Source organism: Erpetoichthys calabaricus, chromosome 5 (assembly GCF_900747795.2).
Source record: "Erpetoichthys calabaricus chromosome 5, fErpCal1.3, whole genome shotgun sequence".
Lineage (NCBI taxonomy): Eukaryota > Metazoa > Chordata > Cladistia > Polypteriformes > Polypteridae > Erpetoichthys > Erpetoichthys calabaricus.
In genome coordinates, this window is record NC_041398.2 from 168,287,020 (window position 1) to 168,314,913 (window position 27,894).

Genomic DNA, 27,894 nt, shown 5'->3' on the forward strand with positions numbered 1-27,894 from the left:
GATTGCTTAATTTGTTTATAATGCTAATTTCTCATAACTACATAAATGATGGATGATTCTGCTTAATCCCTAAAGGTAACATGTAATGGAACTTCCTTAGTGCTCAGCTTTATCTGAACTTTAGTAACAGAATTTTAGCCAGTCTTTAGTTACCTAAAAATTTTAACTGTTTGATTTACTTTCTTTTCAATGGAGTAACGACATACATTTTTCTGACCGTTTACGTATCATGTCTGCAAGTTTGACATATGATATATGACTGTATGTTATATAGAGAACTTTAAAGAGAAACTCAAAACAGCCATAAGACATACAATACTTGAATAGAAACATCTTATACAAGAACTTTTGTTTTGTGTTTTTCTCATTTTTGTGTAAACTGTTTTGCTTTGAATTTGTACTAAAACTTTTAAAAGTCACTTGTAACTGTATAATTATTTGCATGTGTGTCAACAAGTCACACTCATTGCCTGAACTCAACTAGAAAGCGGAAGGTGCAGACATTTTGGAAACTAGAGGAATGCAGCTACTTGGGGATTAAAAGCACTACAATCACAGAAGACATTCTGGAAACACAACAATCACTTCACCAACACAACAACACTTCACAACCTACAAAATGGAAATGTCAATCATATTTTCCCTTCCTTGAAAACACTAGAAAAATGCTTGAAAAATATCTGAAAAGCGCTTGAAAAAAGCCTGAAATACGCTTGAAAAACATTTGCAAAAAGCCATTAAAAAGCTTGAAGAATGCTAAACAAACTGGAAATTTACAAGGCTCAAGTATGAATTAGCCCTTAGAGATGTTTTTTGGGGATTACCTGTGCAGTGTTACTCCAGGGGTGGTAGTTTCTGGTAAGTAGTCTACAAGTGGTGCCCAACAGCCTCCTGAAGGTGGGAAAGGCAATGGTTCTGAATGATTGTGTTCCATCACCTTCAGTCTCCAGTTAGCATAGAGTGGCATTGAATCACCTGGAAAACACAACATACAAGGTATTTTATTTTAATAAAAGTGGTTCACAGAATGCAAAAATACTATGAACTTTGCCAAAATACAGTAAGTTAATTATACTCAAAAAATTTCTAATTGCTTCTTATATTTTGTAATATAATAAAGAAGCACAATTATATCTTGTCACCCTGCTGTAAATATTACAGATAAAATGCAGATATATTCTGTAATATTCTAACCAACTGTTTGTTCAGATAAAAAATTGTTCCTTATATTAGAATGTATGCTTTCAACTGTTTATCCCTTTATATTAGATACAATTTATTGATGTTTCACATCTAAGCTAGTGTACAAATGAAGTTCAAGGTTGATGAAATGGTGGTTTAACTTACTCTTCTCCTCTTCATATGATCCACCAGAGCTGCTGCTGTAGCGGGATTCTAGTCGATGATGTTGTCTGTTCAGATTGTTGTTTAGTCCACTGTAAATATCCAGGTGGACACAGCTAAAGTTAACCAGAACATATTAATTAAATTAGCACTTCTTTCCTGAGGGACAGTCTATAAGATCTCTGGTAAACACGTGATAGCAAAAAATGCAGATGTCAGCATTTGGGCTGCTGTTGGTATGGTTTTAAATATTGATGATAATAAGTTTGGGTGGTTATAAAAACTTCACTAAGGTGTGTTTTGGGATTTCTGTACATTGAATATGAATATTACAGCACATTCAAATATGAATAACTGTGCCCTTAGCTTTTGTTTTTAATCCTTGCTTATTTTTAAATTTCTAAGTGTGATGCACAAATCTGAATGCAAGAATCTTCCTTCTGTGTATATAATGAAATATTCCACTTTGCACATTGTGAAGACTTAAATATGACATTCTATTCTTCTTGCACGGGCTGGTAAGTTGTAGACTGTATAAGAATGCATGCATGGGTGTACACATTTAGCACTTGACAAAGATAAAATGGGAAAACATTACAGTATATGGGACCAGACTGCTGGGCAAATGTCAGAGAGGATTATCAAGGAATAGGTGCAGGTTATTCAACAAGAAAGCTATCTAGTGTGTGTCCGCATTACCAAAGGGAATATTATACAATTATTTGCCTTAAATAAAAGTACCATTCACATTAAAAAAACTTGTTGCACGGTTGCGCAGTGGTAGTGCTGCTGCCTCGCAGTAAGGAGACCTGAGTTCGCTTCCCGGGTTCTCCCTGCATGGAGTTTGCATGTTCTCCCCATGTCTGCGTGGGTTTGCTCTGGGTGCCTCCCACATTCCAAAGACATGCAGGTTAGGTGCACTGGCGATCCTAAATTGTCCCTAGTGTGTGTGTGTTTGTGTCCTGAGGTGGGCTGGCGCCCTGCCCGGGATTTGTTCCTGCCTTGCGCCCTCTGCTGGCTGGGATTGGCTCCAGCAGACCCCCGTGACCCTGTGTTAGGATATAGCAGGTTGGACAATGACTGACTGACTGTTTCACAAAGTAGTACTGCTATTCTAGCACTGCAATATGCACAAGGCAAAGTAATTGCACATTAACTTTTTCTTTAATGTTATGTATGCAAACAAAGCCCAATTAATTCTAATATGAATACACCAAGAAATCTCCTTTATTTAACAATATGTTTCTACCAATATATTAGCATGCTTTGTTTTTATACTGTCGATTTTAATATGCAGATATAAATGTTAAGCATAGGTCTGTACCAAGCAAGTCATAGAAACTTATGCTTTTGATACTACCATTAGATGAGCAATAAAAAAGGTCATTAAATAAACATTTGTAATCCTAAAACAATATGGTAGGCAGAACTACTGGTCTCTAGTACTACTGATGTACTTAGTCTGTTACTTTTTTTAATACTTTACTTACCTTTAAATTAGAACTATACCAAAACAGAAAGATACTAAAGGATTCAGTATGTGAAATAAAATAAAAAATGAATTGTATATTATATGCAAATCCTCACTAGACAGTTTTCAGTGCAACTGCTTCTCAGTACATATTGCTATGTTTCTTTTCTAACACCTTACTATTAAGTGATGTGTCATCTAATTCCCTATTTCCAGGTTAATGCTTTATTTTCTTTTTTTAAACCAAGAAGCTTCTGTAAAATGTTACAGGATGCCTCACTTATACTGTGTATAATAAGGGAAAATTTCAGGTGAAATGAAAGGTGCAAGAGGGGAGTTGGGGTTGTGATAATAATGACTAATAATGAGTTAATGTCCGAGTCCTTTCTCATTAGAAGTCGTCAAGCCATCCTGTACTGGGATCTCTTATCCAAAAAATTACCAAGACACAGATGAAGTGCCAAAGAAACAACAATAGACAAGAAACTGCCCATGCTGATACTGTATTATAACAGCATTAAAAGCCAAGCTATAGTAACTGTACTTTTTCCCCTCTTATGTTTGTGTATTTTGTCTATGTCAGCACTGGGCTTCACATAAAAGAACCAGGTTTACAGTGAAAATAATTTTAACAAAATTTGGGTTCATCCTGGCCATACGGTGGCGCAGTGGGTAGCGCTGCTGCCTTGCAGTTGGGAGACCTGGGTTCGCTTCCCGGGTCCTCCCTGCGTGGAGTTTGCATGTTCTCCCCGTGTTGTGGGTTTCCTCTGGGCGCTTTGGTTTCCTCCCACAGTCCAAAGACATGCAAGTTAGGTGGATTGGTGTTCCTAAATTGGCCCTGGTGTGTGCTTGGTGTGTGGGTGTGTGTCCTGCGGTGGGTTGGCACCCTGCCCGGGATTGGTTCCTGCCTTGTGCCCTGTGTTGGCTGGGATTGGCTCCAGCAGACCCCCGTGACCCTGTGTTCGGATTCAGCGGGTTGGAAAATGGATGGATGGGTTCATTCTTATCAATTCCGCTGTTCACCCCTAATATGGGGTCATGGGATCAAACTCTGACACTTACCTTCACAGATTCACTGAGTGGACACATATGAAACCAAATTGGCTGATCTATAAACACTAGTACTGCTTTAACTAGTTGTAAAGGACAGCCGGGTTCCATGCCTGGCAGGGACGCCTCTGCTGCATCTGTTCCGGGGGAGCCACCACGGACAGCTCAATACCTCCCCCGGGTCGCTTGGTGGCAGCCTCCCTGGCGGATGATGATTCCCCAGCCTGGCACATGGCTCCATGGGACATGGAGTCCTCCACAGCCTGGTTGGGGGCTTGGATGGCCGCCAGGGGGAGCTGCATGGAGTCAGCAGCCTGGCTGGTCATATCTTCAGCCCCACCCGGAAGGGCAATTAGGACCAGGTGGCCAAGCACCTGGAACGCTTCAGGGTGGGGTATAAAAAGGGCCAGCCACTATCACTCGAGAGCCAGAGTCGGGAGGAGGAGGACTAAGCCTGAGGAGGAGTGGTGGAGCCAGAAGAAGGGTTGTTGTGTTTGCAGTGAGTGTTTGGGACTGTGTTGGGCCCGTGGGACACGGGGAAGGCGTGCCCCATGGCTGAAGAAGTAATAAAAGACTGTTTATTAAGTACGTGCCTCTGTGTCAGTCTGTGCTGGGTCGGGCGCTATATAGCGCTCATTTTACATAGTACTGCAAAACAAAATATTGCTTTTACAATCTTAGAGAATGTACATGTTTATAAATATGATTACTCATTAACACTATGAGAAAATGATAAATTATACATTTATTGTACAGTTTTTTAATCATTTGAATTCTAATGCTTTTACTGTATATCTGATATACTCTTAAGCTGCATGCTGTCCCTTTAAATCAGCTGTGCGCAACCTGCGGCCGTACGGCCGCATGCGGCCGTGGGCAAGGACTTTGGCGGCCGTGGACGTGTATATTAAAGTGTACGTAATGGCGGCCGTGCAGGTGTAGGGTCTCTGGACTCCAGCGAGTAAGGGGTCTCAATGCCGCGGAATCTTTGTCGGCCGGGTCGGTATGGTGACGCCGAAAGCCGATTTGGACTCTGGGGTCTCTAGACTCCTGCAAGTGTAGAATCTCAAACACCGCAGAACCTTCCTTAGCCGGGTCGGTATGTTTGCAAGTCTGTCTGCAAACATGCAAGAGCAAGGAAGCCATTAATGGCGATGTTTTCCAAACTTCCTGAAACAATTGCTGTAAAGGTTTTTTGTCCTATATGACGTTTCGTAGACATTTTTTTACATATGTAGACCAGTAAATTGAATATTGTCAGATATATCATACTCTGTTTTAATGTGTAATCTGTAAATTTTTACATAAATCATAAAACATTATTAAGTTTACTTGAACTTACTGGAGGCCGTTATTAAAGTAAAAAGTCTGTAGTGCGGCCGTTATTAAAGTAAAAAGTCTGTAGTGCGGCCGTCAATAGCGGAAAGGTTGCGCATGCCTGCTTTAAATAAACCTACAACTTAGCTCTTCGTAATTTACAATAACTATAGCAACACATACTTGTCTTCCAGATTGCTGTCTTTCAATATCTTGGTGTCATGGTGACCATCAGTCCCTGCAACCATTGTATTGCTACTAGAGGTAGTACCTACAGAGAAATAAAACCATAAGTACAGCTATAGATATTAAGTTACAAAATATTAATCAAAACACCTCTTCAAAAATATTAGGTTTACAAGTTTTTGGACTTTTGAAAAAGTTTAATTTATCATGTCTTTATGAACATAACATGAATGATGGGCATAAAAAATGCACACTCTCTCTAAAAAAAAAAAGATTAGCATAAATTTAATGAATCTGCTGTATGAAAAGTAACAATGACAGCAACCACAAGTATTATATAACTAATAAATGTGTAACAAAGTACAAATCTCAATAAAGTATCTATCTTGATTTTGGATTCATAAAACTAGGCTGTTGATATGTTTTTGCAAGGAAACCATAGTGTTTCCCAAAAGGGGGGTAATCTGGGTTGTTATGGCTTAGTGTTTGGTCTGTCCATTTGCCAATACAAACTACTTGGCTAGACTATGCAGTCTATTCAAAAAGAAAAAAAAGTCTGACAATCTGAAATAATACTTGCAGAATATTAAAAGAGATACCACGTTATATATAAGGAAACCACATTAACAAATGGCAGAGACTAAGTGACATGTGACAGAACATAATTGTGTAAAGAAGAAGAACATACAAACGCAAAGTAAAAGAAAATAGTAATCACTGCCAAGTAAAGTTTTGTACTGAAGTTGTATTTGGAAACTGGAAAAGTTACTTTAGCATTTTAAAATTATGGACATTTGCCAGCTGTCCCACCGCATCTACTACCACAAAAAAGATTTGGAGACAATTTGTGGTAAGCTTAATTGTTTACAGCTTTCGTCAATAACTCATGGATAGAACTACGGAATATTTCCTTAATTTTAATAAATTCAAAGCCCAGTTGTATTTCCTGCAAGCCATTTATCAAGTTAAACAAATACATACACCTATATCATTACACCCCTAGTAACAATATCATTCTTAACTTTCATTTTGAAAATTTTTTGGTTATTACTAATTTCTGCTTTTACTAGTCTGGACCAGTTTGTCTGACATAAAAATTTAATTTAGTAATGAATTTAAGTACACCTTCACAAGGCATTTAGCAAGAAAACAAAATGCATTTTAAAAACACAAGAACAAAACAAGAATATTTCTAATATATTTTTCACATACTGAACAAACTTTAGCGTACACTAGATGGATAGATTAAAAAAAAAATAGATGAGATGAAAATATAGTCAAAAATGGGATCAGTACAGCTAGATAACACACTTTCAGTTAAAATGGATTAAAATGCAAAAAAGAATGCTTTAAACATGATTTCAATGACTCAACTGATACAGCTACTGACAGAATGAAAACCAGCTTCAGTATTTTCACTGCATTTCTATTGATTTGTGATATAGTCATTTTTATATGTAAAATGTCTTCCTTTCAGTCCATACATTGATAAATATGATGGAATGTGGAGGATAGTTATACTAGAAAATTAAAATTTCTCTCAACTAAAACTATCAGACAAGGGGCCTAATGTTTTCGATGACTTAGAATTCACAGTATGAGCAGAACGGTGACAGATCATTACACTTCTGTCAGAACACCTAATAGCGGGAAGTGAGGTTATTTTCGTGGTCTGCAGACTTTTTTTATGGCAAAATTTTAAAATTTATTTCACTTAAGGGTATGGGGTCATTTCTGGCCACTGACCCCTGAATACATTCAGCTTGCACAGCAAGTTTGGAAATCACGGAACAGCTCAGTATGAAATACTGACCCTTCTAATTTTGCTCAGTGGGAGAATTCTGAAGGATGTCTCGCTTCTGTGAAGAGTCATTGATCAATTCTTGCAAAACTCTTCCAGAAGCTGTCAGACAGCTAGTTAGACTGTGGCATTAAGGATTACAACAAACTAAATAAGGAAGACCAACCTAGCAGTTTGTTAGCTGAGAACTTCCCAGACTTCACCCAGTATATTAACTGTCTTATTGTATTCCATGTATTATATTATATACAAAGATATAAACTTTGTTATTGTAGTGTTTAGAATAATTCATTGTTATTGATACTGCTTCAAATGCTATTATTAGTTTTCTGTAGATGTAACAACTTTCTGGATAAAATTTTAATTTTGTGTGATACTGTTACAATTGTCCAACTTATGTATTTATTACAAAAATGAATGAAAGTTGCTTGTTATTGGGCTTGTTTTGTTGTTGTGTATTCGTTGGGTAGATATATGGGTCAGAATGAGATTACCTGAGGTAACAGATGGGATTTTGTAGCTTGAAGTAATGCGATAGTATGGTGGGTTGTCCATATGTGTCACTGCTGAGCAGACAGGTTCAGTAAGTTCAAGTTCACTTAGAAGTTCCTCAAGAAGCTGCATGGTTTTGTCTCGGCCCAGATATACTACCACTTTTTTAACCTAAAATAATACACAACAAATCAGCATTAAAATTAAATGCAATATTTAGATGCAATTTGTTAACCTGGCTAATGCATATCTAACAGAAGTAATGGAAGCACAGAAAAAAACACACATTAAACTTACTTTTTTTCACAAACTGAATTATAGCTTTACCTTTTCAACTATTTATAGGGTTACTTGTAGAAATGCTTTAGACTCTCCCTATCACTTAAATGCAAAATATCTTTCTATTGTTTGCTGACAGTAGTATCTGGTGAAAACATGCTTGTTTTTAAAAAACTGAATTTTGCTACACTTAATTCAGCTGAATACATTCTAAAAAGTACATCATCATTAGCACTCTCATGATGCCCTTGACAATTCAACTGCTATGTGACATGTAAGTAATCTCTAAAACTTTATAATAAATGAATACAGTAATCCCTCGCTATATCGCGCTTCGCCTTTCGCGGCTTCACTCCATCGCGGATTTTATATGTAAGCATATTTAAATATATATCGCGGATTTTTCGCTGCTTCGTGGGTTTCTGCGGACAATGGGTCTTTTAATTTCTGGTACATGCTTCCTCAGTTGGTTTGCCCAGTTGATTTCATACAAGGGACGCTATTGGCAGATGGCTGAGAAGCTACCCAACTTACTTTCTCTCTCTCTCTCTTGCGCTGACGTAGGGGGGTGTGAGCAGGGGGGCTGTTCGCACACCTAGACGATACGGACACTCGTCTAAAAATGCTGAAAGATTATCTTCACGTTGCTATCTTTTGTGCAGCTGCAGCTGCTTCCTGAAACGACATGCTGAACGGTGCTTCGCATACTTAAAAGCACGAAGGGCACGTATTGATTTTTTTTATTTGTCTCTCTCTATCTCTCTCTCTCTCTCTGCTCCTGACGGAGGGGGTGTGAGCTGCCGCCTTCAACAGCTTTGTGCCGTGGTGCTTCGCATACTTAAAAGCCAAACAGCACTATTGATTTGTTTGCTGCTTTGAAGAGGAAGATATGTTTGCATTCTTTTAATTGTGAGACTGAACTGTCATCTCTGTCTTGTCATGGAGACGCTATCCAGTGACCCGAGACAAAGACTGGACTCCTTTGGTACTGTTTCTCTCCGGAATATCCTTGGGTACCGTTGGTTTGTCTTTGTGTCGAATGAGCGGTTGCTCATGGAGTCTCGAATGAGGCACATTACCTGCATTGTGAGGGAGTGTCAGTTACAGCACTACAGCCATGTGGCGCTTTTCCCTGAGGGTGATCCAGCTCGTAAGATCCTCACTGTTGGGGACCCGAGTGGCTGGACCAGACCAAGAGGTCGCCCACGTAACACCTGGCTGCGGCAGATAGAGGGTCATTTCCGGAGGGTGGGACTGGACCGCGTGTCTGCCTGGGGGGTTCAAACCAGGATCCCGAGTTGTTTCGTTGTGTAGTAGGTGCGGCAAAGCACTGTACCAGTGCATGCTCCCCAACTTGACTTGACTTTTTAATAAAAGGAAAAAAGAATATAGTATTGAATGTATTCAACCAACAATTTAATTTTATCATCACCACCATTTGTTAGTTTTATTACTGATTATTTCTTTGTTTCTGTTTAATTTTTCACTGAAATTTAACAGTTTATTAATTATTTTGACTTTTTTATCTAACAAACCTTATCCTTCAGACAATCAAAATTTTTTTTTAGATATTATTGTTTTTGCCTACTCTGTTCATTATCATTATTATTGGAGAATTAAATTGAGAAAAACATTTCTTAGTGCTTCCATTTAATGATTGACTAAGCAATGCATTTGACAAACATGTAATTTCACAGGTCAATCTGGTTTCTCACTTATTGTAACTCAATGTAAAAAATTCAATAGATGGGCATACATTAAATTTGATCTGGCATTCATTTTATAACTTATTTAGGTCCTGTCAAGTGTAAATGTGCATAATTGGGTTAACAAAATGACCAGTTATTGTAAATTTATACAAATATTTCTATTAAATGTTATCCAATGGGCAATATAATAGTGCACTAACCCATGCTGATGCTTCACATCCTTAAAGAACTACATTCTGTTCTCAGTCCAGGCATGAGCTATGTGGCATCTTCAGATTCTCCATGTGTTATCATTAGCTTATGCACTTCTGGTTGTAACATATGGTACTTGGTATGTTGCATAACACTAGTGGGCAAACTATGCACACATTTATTTTCGAGAAAATGACTCATAATTAAAATTAATGCTTTATTTTATTACTTTATTTTGCAATATTGTAATTGTGCTGACAGGCTTCATTAGTGATGTGTCACCAACAGTACGAGTTGGAATTGCAACATTCAAATAAGCAGACTCAGAGCTAGCTGCAGGGATACCGCATGATTTTCAACTAGGGTGGCAACAGCAAACAATCCATCTAAGGACGCCAAGCTACCTAAAAGAACAATATAATGAGCAAGAATCTTTTGGGTCTACTATAAGTAGTATGCATCCCAACGATTAAGATTCAAATATAAAGTCTAGAAAAATGGAATGAACCTTTTGATTTTTTAATTTAATATCCAAGTGCTCTACTGAAAAAAAAAAAAAAGTCAATGAGAGAATATATCCAATGTCACAGCAAACCTTAGTTATGATGACAGACATGTAGATTATACGTATTGTTTTGATTTATTAAACAAAAACTGCTGCAAGACTTAAAAAATGCCCTTCACCCTTCATATGACAATATCAAAAACTGTCAATGCTGTTTTTCGCAAATTTTAAAACACTATTAACTTTTACCTATGTACACTGGATTATTTATTTAATATTTAAATAACTGCTATGAAAAATGGAGTCAGGAAAGATTTGAGAAATGAGATTAACTTTGAAATGAACACTAAATTATCGCCTTTGATTTATAAATAGCATTACAAAATAACTAAGAAAATTAAAATTACATCCACCTACTTGAACACAATTAGGCATTTCAGTGTATTCTAATTTAAATGCAGTATTTATGTTTATTATAATCATACAACTTACATAAGTTAAGAGGCTGGGCTCACTGGTCACACCACACATGCCTATTAAAAACTGCAGTATTATCTTCAGATTCTTTGGCCAGCTATCAGCAAGTGTTGTCCACACATTTTCAATTTCTGACCAGGCAAACTCATCCCCATACTGTAAAACAGAATAAAATGCATTTTACTATAAATACAAGATTGATAGACAAATATTTGCAAATGCAAAAAGATGCAAAGTCCTGTAAGAGAGCAATCTAAAAATTCTTCAATAAGTTCAGTTTTAAAGTTAGTTTTGTTAGATGATGAATAAATGGATAAAACATTATTTAGGAGTAAGAAAACATGCCAAAAGACAACAAATGGTGTAATACTATAATTAAACGAATACCAAATATATATAACATGTAAAAATGAACAGCAACACGATACCTTTGCAGTCATAAACATAAGGTTGTTAAGCACCATGGCCGTGGCATGGGGAGATCCCCAGCCCTCTCCACGAAGCCAGCGGCGGCTAGTCATCATTAACTCTCTGTCCTTCATGTCATCATCCTCCTCTTCTTCTTGTTTTTTTGTAGGTGGTTTAAAATCTACCAACTCAATATTGTTCATCCATGGTAGCAGGTAGTGTAACATCACCTGACGACCCCCAGGATGTGCGGTCTGAATTCTCTGGCTTACCTCTATCAGACACACACACAAAAAAATACATACAATGCTGTCAAACATTTTAAGACATCTAGTATTCAAGTGCAAAAAAAAAAAAAAATTTTCAACATGGCATTCTTAAAGACTACAAAGTGAAATAAGATAGACTTGTTGACAAATAATGTTCACAGTGTTATAGCATAGAAATAAGCCTTATTTTAATAAATGTTTACTCTCATAATATTGAACTATGAATAAAAAAAAAATGAATGAATAAGAACTTCATTGATATTTAAAGTAGTTCAGAACTCTTAACTGTGTGTGTGTTGCTCCAAAAAAAACTAACATTACTTAAACTATCAGCTCTCAGGACACCTGGACTACTACTTTTTTTAAACTAAAACTGACTACAATCATCTTGAACATACCATACTGAACTACAGACTACTGGACTATAAATTGCATCTCAAACAAACTCTTGTGTTGAAGTATTTGTAACTCTTAAAGGACCGCTATGTATGGATCTTTGTTGCATTTATTCAGAACAGAACCTTTTAAGTCATTCTTTTACCATTAAAAAACAGATTACCAGATATACATTTAGAATTTATTAACTTGGGGTTATTAGGATTAGAACGGACATCAGCCTAGAAAAGAAAACACTTATGTAATCATTGTTAAATCTATAAGAAAAAACTTTTTTCTTGGCAGGATGCACACTGCACATAAATAGGGAAAGTAAGAGAAACGGAGAGGGAGACTGAAGAAAATTTTAATGAAACTATGCGCCCACACTTTAAGGGACTAATCCTCATTTGTATCTTTGCATAAGTATCTTTCAATAAGATTCTTTCTAAATACATTCGCTACTTTTGCAACTATTGGTTTCACAGTGTTCTACTAATTTTGCTTTACTGCAGTAGCAATTTTACATTATTTGGTTGGGTTAAGGTATAGTAGTAAGAACTGCTAGTGTTGGTGATTGCCATCATTCCCACAGGAGTCAATGATGAGAAGAAACTTCAAAAAATAGCAGTGCAGTAAGTGAGTACCTGCTTTGGTAAGTGGCACAGGTGAGCTCCGGTCTAAAGACAACTGTTTGGTCTGCGTATGCTGGTTAGCAAGTTACTTTGCATGAGGCAGTTATCCACATATGGATGAAACCATAGAAGTGGGGCACTATAAAGGAACAATATCTAGTATTCATACAAACACCATAGTCAACTATAACTGCATAGCTTAGATGAACCAAAACAAGGATTATGGTAACTTCCATAATAATACACTTGAGGTATAGTGTAAACAATACATAGTGTGGATGATTGCCATATTCCCACAGGGATTAGCTGGGAAAAGATATTTCCAACAGCTATAGTGAAGTACAAAGGAATTTCCATGTTAATACAGCAGTATATCAAAATATATTAGATGGCAAATAAATTGAGCAGTATGCACAACTAGAACTGAATGTATATAGTAGTCATTGACATAGCTTAAGAAATTAATTTGTTTGCACTATCTTAATATTCACAGTACTGCTCTGGACCCACAGCAAACATACACTATGAGATTTTAGACCAACCTGTGACCTGCCAATTAGTTGTTCAAATCAACACAAAATTTTGGGGAATTTGTTGTAGGTTGTAATGCCACTATAGACTCCAAATTTGATATGTAAAAAAAACAAAAAACACTGGCACTATCTGTTTGAGTTCATTAGGTGTGAAAGGTCCTATGAGCGGACTTGCAACGACCAATCATCAATCAACAATCTATGTTTATGCTTTTGCCAGAATGACTATGAAATATTTGTGGATGAGCAGTTACATATTATATATACACACATATATGTGTGTGTGTGTGTATATTATATATATATATATTGTTTTTATTATTTTAAAATTAGACAATAAGCCTAAGTTCATTTTCTTAATAAAAAATAAACAGTTAACATCTGGGATCAAAAATTTAATTATAAAAATATACAGTGCATCCGGAAAGTATTCACAGCGCATCACTTTTTCCACATTTTGTTATGTTACAGCCTTATTCCAAAATGGATTAAGTTCATTTTTTTCCTCAGAATTCTACACACAACACCCCATAATGACAACGTGAAAAAAGTTTACTTGAGGTTTTTGCAAATTTATTAAAAATAAAAAACCTGAGAAATCACATGTACATAAGTATTCACAGCCTTTGCTCAATACTTTGTCGATGCACCTTTGGCAGCAATTACAGCCTCAAGTCTTTTTGAATATGATGCCACAAGCTTGGCACATCAATCTTTGGCCAGTTTCACCCATTCCTCTTTGCAGCACCTCTCAAGCTCCATCAGGTTGGATGGGAAGCATCAGTGCACAGCCATTTTAAGATCTCTCCAGAGATGTTCAATCGGATTCAAGTCTGGGCTCTGGCTGGGCCACTCAAGGACATTCACAGAGTTGTCCTGAAGCCACTCCTTTGATATCTTGGCCGTGTGCTTAGGGTCGTTGTCCTGCTGAAAGATGAACCGTCGCCCCAGTCTGAGGTCAAGAGCGCTCTGGAGCAGGTTTTCATCCAGGATGTCTCTGTACATTGCTGCAGTCATCTTTCCCTTTATCCTGACTAGTCTCACAGTCCCTGCCGCTGAAAAACATCCCCACACATTGATGCTGCCACCACCATACTTCACTGTAGGGATGGTATTGGCCTGGTGATGAGCGGTGCCTGGTTTCCTCCAAACGTGACGCCTGGCATTCACACCAAAGAGTTCAATCTTTGTCTCATCAGACCAGAGAATTTTCTTTCTCTTGGTCTGAGAGTCCTTCAGGTGCCTTTTGGCAAACTCCAGGCGGGCTGCCATGTGCCTTTTTCTAAGGAGTGGCTTCCATCTGGCCATTCTACCATACAGGCATGATTGGTGGATTGCTGCAGAGATGGTTGTCCTTCTGGAAGGTTCTCCTCTCTCCACAGAAGACCTCTGGCGCTCTGACAGAGTGACCATCGGGTTCTTGGTCACCTCCCTGACTAAGGCCCTTCTCCCCCAATCGCTCAGTTTAGATGGCCAGCCAGCTAGGAAGAGTCCTGGTGGTTTCAAACTTCTTCCACTTACGGATGATGGAGGCCACTGTGCTCATTGCGACCTTCAAAGCAGCAGACATTTTTCTGTAACCTTCCCCAGATTTGTGCCTCAAGACAATCCTGTCTCGGAGGTCTACAGACAATTCCTTTGACTTCATGCTTGGTTTGTGCTCTGACATAAACTGTCAACTGTGGGACCTTATATAGACAGGTGTGTGCCTTTCCAAATCATGTCCAATCAACTGAATTTACCACAGGTGGACTCCAATTAAGCTGCAGAAACATCAAGAGATGATCAGGGGAAACAGGATGCACCTGAGCTCAATTTTGAGCTTCATGGCAAAGGCTGTGAATGCTTTCTCAATTTTTTTATTTTTAATAAATTTGCAAAAATCTCAAGTAAACTTTTTTCACGTTGTCATTATGGGGTGTTGTGTGTAGAATTCTGAGTAAAAAAATGAATTTAATCCATTTTGGAATAAGGCTGTAACATAACAAAATGTGGAAAAAGTGATGCGCTGTGAATACTTTCCGGATGCACTGTACTTTAATATAGGACATAAGGCTTCATATAGGACATGTTTATGCAGGATTTTATTGTAAAACATTTTTAAAGGGATAAAGGGGAAAAAAATCTGAATCTGTATCAGAATTGGCTGATCAAGTAACATGAAATCGGTGATCGGTTTTGGCCTTAAAAAAACCTGATTGGAGCATCCCTAGTAAACAATACATACATAAATACATACATCCAAGTCAAAGTTTAACATACACTTAAATTCTATAAAACTCATTTTATAACAGATTTTATACTAACAAGCTATAAATTTGGCATATCTTTTAAGACATCTACTTTGTGCAGAGCAAAAGCAATTGCTTCCAACAATGTTCATGGACAGAGTATTTCACTTTTTATTGACTATATCACAATTCCAGTGGGTCACAAGTTTTATATACACTTTGTTAATATTTGGTAGCATTGCCTTTAAATTGTTAAACTTGAGCCAAACATTTTGGGTAGCCTTTTACAAGCTTACAATAAGTTGCTGGAATTTCGGCACCATTCCTTCAGATAGAACTGGTGTAACTGGGACAGGTTAGTAGGAGTCCTTTCTCACATGTCTTTTCAGTTCTGCCCACAAATTTTCATTTGGATTAAGGTCAGTACTTTGTGATGGCCACTCCAATACCTTTACCTTGTTGTCCTTAATCCATTTTGACACAACTTTGGAGGTATGCTTGAGATCTTTGTCCATTTGGAAGATCTATTTACGAATGCACTTCAACTTCCTTACTGACTTCTTGAGATGTCGCTGGAGTATATCTACATCATTTTCCTTCCTTATTATGCCTTCTACTTTAAGCACCATGATGCTCACCCCCATAGTTGACAGTTGGGATGGTGTTCTTTACAAGCCTCACCCTTTTTCTTCGAAACATTTCAATAGTCATTATGGCCAAACAGTTCAATTTTGGATTCATCAGACCAGAGGACACTTTTTCAGAAAATAAGATCTTTGTCCCCATATGTTTTGAAAACTGCTGACAGGCTTTTTTATGATGGCTTTGGAGCAGTGGCTCCTTCCTTACTGAGCAGCCTTTTAGGTTATGTTGATATAGGACTCATTTTACTGTGGGATATAGAAACCTGTCTATCTGTTTCCTCCAACATCTTCACAAGGTCCTTTGCTGTTGTTCTGGGATTGATTTGCACTTTTCGTGCCAAAGTATGTTCTTCATTAGGAGACACAATAAATCTCCTTCCTGAGCAGTATGACAGCTGTTTGGTCCCATGGTGTTTATACTTGCGTATTATTGTTTGTACAGATGAACATGGAACCTTCAGGCATTTGGAAATTGTTCCCAAGGATGAACCAGATTTGTGAAGGTCCACAATTTTTTTCTGAGGTCCTGGCTGATTTCTTTTGATTTTCCCATTATGTCAAGCACAGAAGCATTGAGTTTGATGGTAGGCTTTAACATACATCCACATATTGACTCCAGTTAGGCTAATTGGCTATCAGAAGATAACTGTCCAGTTGCCTAAAGGCTCAACATCATTTTTTAGAATTTTGCAAGCTGTTTAAAGGCACAGTTAACAAAGCGTATGTAAACTTTTGAGCAGCTGGAACTGTAATATAGCCAATAAAAATGAAATAATCCGGCTGTGAAAATTGTTGGGAAAAACTATTTTTGTCCTGTACAAAGAAAATTTCTTAAACGATATGCCAAATTTATTAATAAAATGTGACATTATGTTTGTAGTGGAAAATTGATAAAAACTATACTTGCCTGCTGCCCCAAGACAGTCTAAACAGGCTGCTTAAGACACCATTTTTCCAGGCTCATTTGGTGAACAGTCAACAGTCTTTAGTTTATTCAGAACAAAGGTACAATGAATTAAGTTAAAAAAAAAATAAAGGTATTCACGTGGAACACCGGACTGAACTTCATGGCATCATTAACAATTCCTAAAATGGCCATACCAAGTAATACATTACCAGAAAAGATGGGCAATGTGAGCTCAGGGTAAGTCCTGGCTAGCTCTTCAGATAGCTGATAGTAAGACACTGAATAAAGGTGTGGCAAAGGTGATGGATGACTTAATATCCCATCAGACCGTTGAATTTCAAGTTTGTGGGCATATCGAAATAATTTTGGTTCCAAAATCTATAGAAATTAGATGATGAAAATAATTTAAAGTTAGAGCATACAGTTGCATATTTTAAATCAGCTTTTTCATGAACATTATATTGCTGGTTGAACTTTGAAAATATTAACTGAATTAATACATCCTAAATAACTTTACAGACCTGAAGAAGCTGCATGGAAACTTCATAAATGTCTCTGGATGAATCAGCTGCTTTGAAAAGAATTAGATTGAGCAGAACCACTGTGTCAAACTGGTAATCCCTGTGAAAAATAAGCACATACCATGATGACTGAAAATATTTTAAATTAAATGTGATTATTTTAAATTATGTACATTTTATTAATCTTCTTGATCAATTATAAAACTGGTATGTAAAACAAAATATACTCTTAACTCCCTTGAGCCAGATCTGAGGGTGAAATGGTACTCAAGTGTCAGTGGGCTATCTGAAGGGATGGAGCCAGCTGTAGAAGTTGAGTACAAATCTGCCCTGGGTGGATTGAAATTACTTCTCAAACACTTCTCTTCTGCTAAGGTCCACTAGGTCTGGATGCATGACCACCGTCAAGTCACGGAAAGGATCCTAGCTTAGACTGGCTCATGAACATGCTATCACTGACTTGATGTTTTTTTGGAAGAAATAAGTGGATTGGACTGGCGAGCCTTGTTGGGCTGAATGGCCTGTTCTCGTCTAGAGTGTTCTAATAAGGACTATCACATCTGACCCCAGATGAACAGTGTGAGGCACAGCCAGCAGTGTGAATATGCAGACAGGGGGACAAGGCAGATGAGAGTGTATAGAAAGAACTGTATAAAAAAGGACAGCTGTAGAAGAGTAGGCATGGAAGGAAAGAGCAGCCTCAACAGTGATATAACCAATGGTTTTTTGAAAGGGCTACCAACCATCAATGCTGTCAAAGCCTATTACAGTTCATCCCTCACCTATCGCGGGGGTTACGTTCCAGAGCCCCCCGCAATAAGTGTAAATCCGCGAAGTAAAAACCAGGAGCAGAGAATGTCAGAGAGAAAGAGAGAGAGAAAAGCAAACAATCAAATATCAATAGGTGCTGTTTGGGCTTTTAAGTATGAATGTCAGAGAGAGAGAGAGAGAGAGAGAGAAAAGCAAACAATCAAAAACCGATAGGTGCTGTTCCAGCTTTTAAGTATGCGAAGTACTGTGCAGGAAGCATATCACTTGACAAAGCAGCCGCAAGGAAGGGAGCAATGTGAAGGTAGTCTTTCGGTATTTTTTAGAGGAGCGTCCGTATCCTCTAGGGGTGCGAACATCCCCACTGCTCACACCCCCTCCGTCAGGAGCAGAGAATGTCAGAGCAAGAGAGAGAAAAGCAAACAATCAAAAATCAATAGGTGCTGCTTGGGCTTTTAAGTATGCGAAGCACAGTGTGGGCAGCATATCGCGCAACAAAGCAGCCACAAGTATGCCCAGCAAGGAAGGGAGCAATGTGAAGGTAGTCTTTCAGCGTTTTTTGAGGATGGTCCGTATCCTCTAGGGGTGCGAACAGCCCCCCTGCTCACAATATATTTGACGAGTTTTATTTAATACGTAATACGTGCTCTGATTGGGTAGCTTCTCAGCCATCTGCCAATAGCGTCCCTTGTATGAAATCAATTGGTCAAACCAACTGAGGAAGCATGTACCAGAAATTAAAAGACCCATTGTCCACTGAAACCCACAAACCAGCGAAAAATCCATGATATATATTTAAATATGCTTAAATATAAAATCCGCAATAGAGTGAAGCCGCAAAAGTCGAAGCGCGATATAGCGAGGGATTACTGTATTCTATATTTTACTAGCTCTTTGGTCCTTACAATATTGACATATACCAATAATGTTACAATACTGTAAAGTCTAATAAATATTTTCTAGGCTGAATACATTTTTGTGGTCTTCCAATATATCATTGATTATACTGAATTTGTTTATCTGAACTCAATTGATTACTTTAAATTTTTTTTACAAATCTCCCACAGTTGCTGCCATTTTGTGCTTTTTATGCCATGATGCGATGATACATTTTTAAGAAATACAGTCCCCAAAATCGTTCTTTGCAATGTCATCTACACAGCCATTTATAAGCTGGCTCTGTGTGACTACTGGGCATGCAATACTAAGGATAATTTAATTGCCACTCTTTGTAACTTCTCCAGTTAATTTCTGGTTTATAGTGATGACTTGGTGCTTTTTCCTTTTCATTTTTGTAATCAATTAAGATTTGGTGTATTTGGTATTTTGATTAAAAACCTTTCTTGTCTTATGCTATTCCTTAATCATATTTCTATCTCCTAGACTTTAACAGCCCTTGTGGCATGCCAATTTTAAAATCAGTAGTATAAATAAAAAAAATAAATAAAATAAAAAATAAGACTTATCTCCGTATTAAAAAGTTAAGTTGAATGTTAGCAAAATAGGCAGTTAACCAGATACTGCGACAATGAATCTACTTTTTAACAGAAATTACTTTAAATTGTCACAGCCTGTTTCGTTTAAGCTAGAAAACAACTGATTCTCAGATGTATATATATTTTTTTAAATAAATGTCCTTCGTGTACAAATATTGAAAATGTATGCTAACTGAACTATAATAAAATTGTGGAAAGTTAAATTAACGAAGCAGAAACCCAAGGGAAAGTGGGGCAAGTTTATAAGGTTAAGAACATAAACATACATTTAAAATTTTCAGTAGATGCTCTTTGTGTTTAAAACTCACGACTAAACTCCTTGTGATTAATAAAATCCATTCAGTGCCAAAGTAAATACAACACAAACTTTTCTTGTACAGTGTTTATACAGAGAAGATATGTCACATTTCTGCCATCTTCAGTGTATAAAACGGAATTGACAGTTCAATGATTTCCTTAAACCTCAGAAATTCAGTACCACTAGGCTATACAGTGTTTTTCTTTTTTCTGAACTTATTTACCTATTTATGTATTTATTTAAAGAGTTTCTGTAAAAGAACTTCATTTGCTCCCAGGAGGAAAATTGGCTTATCTATCTATATATACAGTAATCCCTCCTCCATCGCGGGGGTTGCGTTCCAGAGCCACCCGCGAAATAAGAAAATCCGCGAAGTAGAAACCATATGTTTATATGGTTATTTTTATATTGTCATGCTTGGGTCACAGATTTGCGCAGAAACACAGGAGGTTGTAGAGAGACAGGAACGTTATTCCAACACTGCAAACAAACATTTGTCTCTTTTTCAAAAGTTTAAACTGTGCTCCATGACAAGACAGAGATGACAGTTCCATCTCACAATTAAAAGAATGCAAACATATCTTCCTCTTCAAAGAAGTGCGTGTCAGGAGCACAGAATGTCACATAGATAGAGAAAACAATCTCTAGCAAACAAATCAATAGGGCTGTTTGGCTTTTAAGTATGCGAAGCACCACGGCACAAAGCTGTTGAAGGCGGCAGCTCACACCCCCTCCGTCAGGAGCAGGGAGAGAGAGAGAGAGAGAGACAGAGTTTGTTTTTCAGTCAAAAATCAATACGTGCCCTTCGAGCTTTTAAGTATGCGAAGCACCGTGCAGCATGTCGTTTCAGGAAGCAGCTGCACAAAAGATAGCAACGTGAAGATAATCTTTCAGCATTTTTTGACGAGCGTCCGTATCGTCTAGGTGTGCGAACAGCCCCCCTGCTCAATCCCCCCTACGTCAGGATCAGAGAAAGTCAGCGCAAGAGAGACAGAGAAAAGTAAGTTGGGTAGCTTCTCAGCCATCTGCCAATAGCGTCCCTTGTATGAAATCAACTGGGCAAACCAACTGAGGAAGCATGTACCAGAAATTAAAAGACCCATTGTCCGCAGAAATCCGCGAACCAGCAAAAAATCCGCAATATATATTTAAATATGCTTACATATAAAATCCGCGATGGAGTGAAGCCGCGAAAGGCGAAGCGCAATATAGCGAGGGATCACTGTATACTGTACAAGTGTAATGAATAGCTGGGAAATATCCTATATTAAATAGGTAACTGAAGGTACTGTTCATCAAGTACAAGGTCTGCCCAAAAATAGACCACGCTTTTCAAAAACAATGATTATTATGCTTACAACGTAATCAGACTTGTCTGCGTCAAAGCATAACTCTCCTCCATTTATACCGAACCCAACATTTTTTCCATGTTTAGAATGCATCCTGGAATTTATTTTGTGGAATGTAGCATAGGCCTAGTGCTAATTTTTCTATAGTTTGAAATCTGAGACCTTGGAAACAAAAACAATCAGCACAGGCTGTATGCCCATGTTTCCTCAACTGTTATGACATGTTTCAGAAGGTTTCATGCATCAAAGCACAGACTATCTTAACATGATCACCGTCTAATTTGAAATATGGGTATCATCTGTAACATGTGTGTGGCTTAAACAATCCTCTACATAAGCTTGTTACTTCTGAAAAGTCTTGGAAAACATTTTTGCCAATTTTACAAAATCATGTTGCTCTACAATATTCTTCAAATTTTAAAAATGGTTTATTTTGACTTTGGAAATGTGTTGTTACAGCATAAGAGTTCATATTAAAAATACTAAATAGATAAATATGTGTACAAATCTTCTGTCATTCAGAAATTTATGATGACTTTCAAGTCGACTGAATACTTGTGCATGACACCGTATATCCTCAATACTGAGTATCCATCCTGAAGTGCCTTTTATTTAATGTGTAGGAAGGTACAAATGGGTGTATAGTGGAGGCATCCAGACAGAGAGCAGGGACTCCAAAAACAAAGTTATTGAGGCCTTCTTTTCTATTGATAAAAGCAAGCATCAAAACAAAGTCACAGGAAGAGGGCTCCAAAAAGAATGACCAGATAGACTACAAATTTTGAAGGTTTCTTTCTAATCCTCGACATGAACCTTTGAGATTAGTGGAAGTGACACTCAAATGAGATTTAAATGATCACCACCTGTCAGAGACAGATGAATTTAGTGTCTGCATGACAAAGATAACAACTCTCTGGTAGATAGGAATGGTTGCCATGTATAGAAGAAAAGGTATGAGGGGAAAATCTAGGACATAAGAGAAAGGCACTATAAGGGTTAGGAAATAAATTCTTCAAAAATCAGACAATGTGATTTTCTGGATTTTTTTTTCTCATTTTGTCTCTCATAGTTGAGGTATACCTATGATGAAAATTACAGGCCTCTCTCATCTTTTTAAGTGGGAGAACTTGCACAATTGGTGGCTGACTAAATACTTTTTTGCCCCACTGTACATATGGGGATGCAGTGAGTGTGTACGCCTGATGAGCCCAGAATTAGGGAGAAATACGTGTTGCGTACTCTTTGCATTATTTGACAGTAAAAAAAAACTATTTTCAACCATTCTATGATCTGCTTCTCGCAGCTGAAAGAGGGCACCATGGCGGATGTTAGCCGACTTGCTGACCAACCACAAGCGTTACCTGGTAGGTAACCACCCATATAGTCAGACTGTGATTCAGACTACAAATGCCATGAATATATATATATATATATATATATATATATATATATATATATATATATATACATACATACATACACACACTAGGGGGCTTGGCCCCTCTGCTCGCTTCACTCGCCAACCCCTGTGTTTGGTTAATCAGATATACAATTAAAAATTTTTTTTTCTTTGGAATTGTTTGAATTTCATTATTTGCACTTTTACTTTAAAGCCTCATTAAAAACAATATTTTTTGGAGACAAATTGTGACAAAACAACATATAACTGCCGGTGAGTGAATATTGTTTCTGTTTCTCTAATATATACATTACCTTTCTTTTTGCCTGTTAAAATTTGCATCGCTTCTGATCATCAATATACACTGGATAGAATTGTGTATTCTTTGAAATTCAACTTGTCGTTGCTTTAACTGTTCCGGGACCACAGATTCTCATAGATACTGTAGCGACTGACATGATAAAGTGTCGCAAACGTTTTACTTGAACAGTTGCCGACTCCCTAACCCCAAACAACTTTCTAGCACCCTCTCCAACCCCTCCTCCCCTGGGTCTCGCCCCCCCTTACCGCATCAATCAATACCCCGCTATTAGTCTTCCGTGCTGTTGTCTGCCCTCCCTCAATCGGACTAAACAGTCATTTAAAACAAAAATGTCTCAACCTGGCTGGGACGCTTCAATACTTTCAAATTCCACTGCTTTCATAATCTCTTATCTGCCTTTTTTTCTATCCAAAGCCTTTGGGTCTCTATTCTCCGTATTGTCCTTATACGCTTTATATGTGCTGAGAGAACATGATATGTGTGTACTACGTGCTTTTACACTACTGACTATTTTAAGATGGGCGTGCGGTTATATGATATCTTTTGTAAGTAGGACGTGTCTTGCAAGAATCTCATGTTCTTAGTCCCTGCAAGACGGCCCTGGGACAATCTCTTGGCACCAAGTCTCATGTTTATGGTCAACGCGAGACACTCCGTGACAAGTCTCTTTTTTCGCGCGGGTCTTTTAAATGTCTTCTGAGAAGATCACGTATCGTTGCATTGCTTTGTAGGATTTTTTTTTTTTATAATAGAGAGATGTACATATTATATATATATTATATACATACACATACATACATACATACATATTGCGCTTCGACTTTCACGGCTTCGCTCTATTGCGGATTTTATATGTAAGCATATTTAAATATATATTGTGGATTTTTCGCTGGTTCATGGGTTTCAGTAGACAATGGGTCTTTTAATTTCTGGTACATGCTTCCTCAGTTGGTTTGCCCAGTTGATTTCATGCTATTGGCAGATGGCTGAGAAGCTACCCAATCAGAGCACATATTATGTATTAAATAAAACTCGTCAAATATATTGTGAGCAGGGGGGCTGTTCGCACCCCTAGAGGATATGGACGCTCGTCCAAAAAACGCTGAAAGACTACCTGCACATTGTTCCCTTCCTTGCTGGGCTTACTTGCGTCTGCTTTGTCAAGTGATATGCTTTCCCCACGGTGCTTCGCATAGTTAAAAGTTTGAACAGCACCTATCGGTTTTTGATTGTTTGCTTTTCTCTCTCTCTGACATTCATACATAAAAGCCCAAACAGCACCTATTGATTTTTGATTGTTTGCTTTTCTCTCTCTCTGACATTATCTGCTCCTGACGTGCACTCCTTTGAAGAGGAAGATATGTTTGCATTCTTTTAACACTGGAATTACCAGAGTCTACGAAAAAACTTGTAGATCCGGCCCACCTTAAAACCATTCACACCTCTCCGCCAGCGTCCTTTGTCCTCTAAATGTGCCGATAAAAACAAGCTGCAAGCAGCCGGCTATTCCACCCCCCACCACCTTAGAACGTGCACGAGCATCTCGCAGCTCATGCCTTGATTGATTATCTGGGAGTGAAGTGGAGTTTTAGAGTGGAAATAATAGATCGTTATTTGGAACACACGCATTTCATGTGTGTTCCGTTTCTACAGTAATCTGTGTAAACACATTGTTAAAACAGAAACTTTTCCAGATTTTAGTAATAAATTTTACAAAATGTAGGCATAAACTATAGAATGTGTGAAGCAGCATGAAGTCCAAACATCAAATAAACACTTTCACAAAAGGTTCAAGAACAATACAACAGCTTCCGTGGCGTAGCGGTAAGATTTGCTGTCTCAGAGCGCAGCAGACTTACTGTCCATCAGAGACCTGAGTTCGATTCCTCGTTAAGGAGAAAGTGTTTTTTTTTTTTTTTTTCTTTTTAACCTCAAACGGACATAAAATTTATAAATTGGTATGTACTGTCAGTTAATGAGATCGTTATATTTTCATGTGGGATGCTCCTTTTAAAATATTTTTTAACAATTGAGACTGCAATTAACATGAACAAGTGTCCTTATAACTGTTATTTTTAAGATCCATAACACACAGACAGACAGACAGAGCACTGCGTAATAGAGAGACAGACAGGCAAAAAAGTCACTAGATATATAAATAAACAGGGAAGGCACATGTACTGAAAGTAAAAAAAGATCAACATGTGCGTTCATCCTGCTGCACTGAATAAGCTCACGCGCTCTAACATTCCCCCCCTCCCCCGATCTGACTCTAAGTAACAGCGCAAGTACAGATGCAAACCAAGTGTATGTGTGCACTGTATAATATTAACAAAATGAGCAGCTTACTACTGAAAACAGCAAATATAGGAGTGAGTGGGGATCGAGCCAGGGACTCTTGATCACACTTGGTTTGCATCTGTACTTGCACTGTTTCTTAGAGTCAGAGCGGGGGTGGGGGGGCAGTGGGGGGGTGTTAGAGCGCGTGAGCTTATTCAGTGCTGCAGGATCAACGCACATGTTGATCTTTTTTTTTCTTTCAGTAATAGTGGCAACATAAATCCACACCCAATCTGATGCTGTTCGTTTTCAAATAATATTGCATTAGTGCAATGTTGTTTTCACATATATTGTCTCATTCTTTCAGGTGTGTAATAGGAACCACAGCATAGAGAGAAGCGTGTACATTGTAACAGGTACACACGTTGTATTTGTAGGAAAGACGATCCTTGCTTGTGTGTGTGTGAACAGTTAACATTTGAATCTGATGATTGCATATAGCGCTGAAGTTACTGCTCTGTACTATTCTATCCTTTGCATGTCTTGGAGTACAAAAGAAACAGCATACAGCAACATGTGGGGACTGGCAAGACTGAGGAAAAAAAACACGCAGTAACTGATTACAAACCGCAAGATGTTATGCAAATGAATATGAATAATATGAATAATGTTGCATCCGTGCCACAAAGTTTTCTGAAATGTACTATACAGGTCATAAAACGGATAATTCCAAATATCATATATATCTACGTGTTTTTTTTTTTGACATCATACACCATAAGGTGCATACTAATTCAGCATGAGCAGGAACACTCAATAAAACTGAATAAAAAAAATAATCAAGTGACGGTGAGATACGAAGAAGGTAGATTCACCAGCATTTGTGTGTCAGCTTTTATCCCTCCAGATGAGAGAATGTCCAGTTCCATTGTCTCAAAACACCACTCACATCTCCAGTTATTCAGTTTTAAATGAAAAATAACAGCGTCAGATTCCTGGGGGGTGGGGGGAGGGAAGGTTTATAGGTAGGGGCGGTAATATGTATCGTGATTTAGAGAGAATAAAAGTGAAAAAAACGGCAATTTTTACAAGTCCTATAAATGCACCGTGTGTTACAGACGCGAACCAAATGTATGTGTGTACTGTATAATATTAACAAAAGGAGCAGCTCACTACTGAAAACGGCAAATATAGGACTGAGTGGGGATCGAACTAGGGACTCTTGATTACAAGTCAGCAAATCTTACCGCTATGCCAATGAAGCTGTTGTCTATTCCTTGAATCTTCTGTGAAAGTGTTTACTTGATCTTTGGACTTCAGGCTTCATACATTATATAGTTTATGCCTACATTTTGTCATTTACTACTAAAATATGAAAAACGTTTCTGTTTTAAAAATCTGTTTACACAGATTACTGTAGAAACGGAACACACATGAAATGTGTGTGTTCCAAATAGCGATCTATTATTTCCACTCTAAAACTCCAGTACTTCAGTCACTCCCAGATAATCAAACAAGGCATGAGCTGGGAAAAGTTAGTGAACGTTCTGCAGCGGTGGGGGATAGAATAGCTGGCTGCTTGCTGCTCGTCTTAATTGGCACATTTAGAAGACAAAAGAGATGAGAACAGTTTTAAGGTGGGCCGGATCTACACGTTTTTTTGTAGACTCTGGTAATTCTAGTGTTAATTGTGAGATGGAACTGTCATCTCTGTCTTGTCATGGAGCACGTTTAAACTTTTGAAAAAGAGACAAATGTTTGTTTGCGGTGTTTGAATAAAGTTCCTGTCTCTCTACAACCTCCTGTGTTTCTGTGCAAATCTGTGACCCAAGCATGACAATACAATAATAACCATATAAACATATGGTTTTTACTTCTCAGATTTTCACCTTTCGCGGGGTAGGGGGGTTTGGGGGATTTCTGGAACGCAACCCCCGCAATGGAGGAGGGATCACTGTGTATATGTGTGTATGTGTATGTGAGCAAGTGAGAGAGCGCGAGTGAATGAGCGAGAGAGAGAGCCCAAGTAGGGGTGTTTTGGCCGACACTCGGTGGGGGAGAAGGAAGCGGTTGCTCCAGCTGAGCGATCAAGGAGCTAGAGTGACCAGAAGTAGTAAGTAAACATTTAGTTTACTAATACACTGTGCATTCTGTGGTATAATTAACTATTTTTGCTCTTAAAAATCTTTACAAAAAATATATATATTTACATACAGCTTGTACGGTTCAGAACGGATTAATTGTATTTACATACAATCCTATGGGGGAAATTACTTCGGGTCATGACCAAATCGGGTTGCAACCAGAGTTTTGCACGAATTACAGACATGACCCGAGGTTCCACTGTGTGTGTATATTTATATATCTATACTAATAAAAGGCAAAGCCCTCACTGACTGACTGACTGACTCATCACTAATTCTCCAACTTCCCGTGTAGGTGGAAGGCTGAAATTTAGCAGGCTCATTCCTTACAGTTTACTTACAAAAGTTAGGCAGGTTTCATTTCGAAATTCAAAGCGTAACGGTCATAATGGGAACCTCTTTTTTGTCCATATACTGTAATGGAGGGCAGCTCACTGGCCGTGGGAGGCGGAGTTGCGTATCGTGTCATCACGCCTCCCACGTAATCATGTG

The 27,894-nt window shown here is 38.0% G+C and overlaps 1 protein-coding gene across 7 annotated transcripts in view; it reads right to left on the reverse strand.

The window, feature by feature from the left end:
- fryl (furry homolog, like) overlaps positions 1-27,894 on the reverse strand; it is a 621,684-nt gene that overhangs the window by 173,409 nt on the left and 420,381 nt on the right. For all 7 annotated transcript variants that reach the window (XM_051927632.1, XM_051927631.1, XM_051927630.1 and 4 more), the window contains 8 exons: positions 17,347-17,446; positions 17,035-17,203; positions 11,252-11,505; positions 10,839-10,979; positions 7,664-7,832; positions 5,366-5,453; positions 1,348-1,460; positions 825-975 (listed from right to left, as the gene is read on the reverse strand). In XM_051927632.1, the coding sequence (XP_051783592.1) occupies positions 825-975; positions 1,348-1,460; positions 5,366-5,453; positions 7,664-7,832; positions 10,839-10,979; positions 11,252-11,505; positions 17,035-17,203; positions 17,347-17,446 (1,185 nt within the window). The remainder of the gene's footprint in view (positions 1-824; positions 976-1,347; positions 1,461-5,365; positions 5,454-7,663; positions 7,833-10,838; positions 10,980-11,251; positions 11,506-17,034; positions 17,204-17,346; positions 17,447-27,894) is intronic.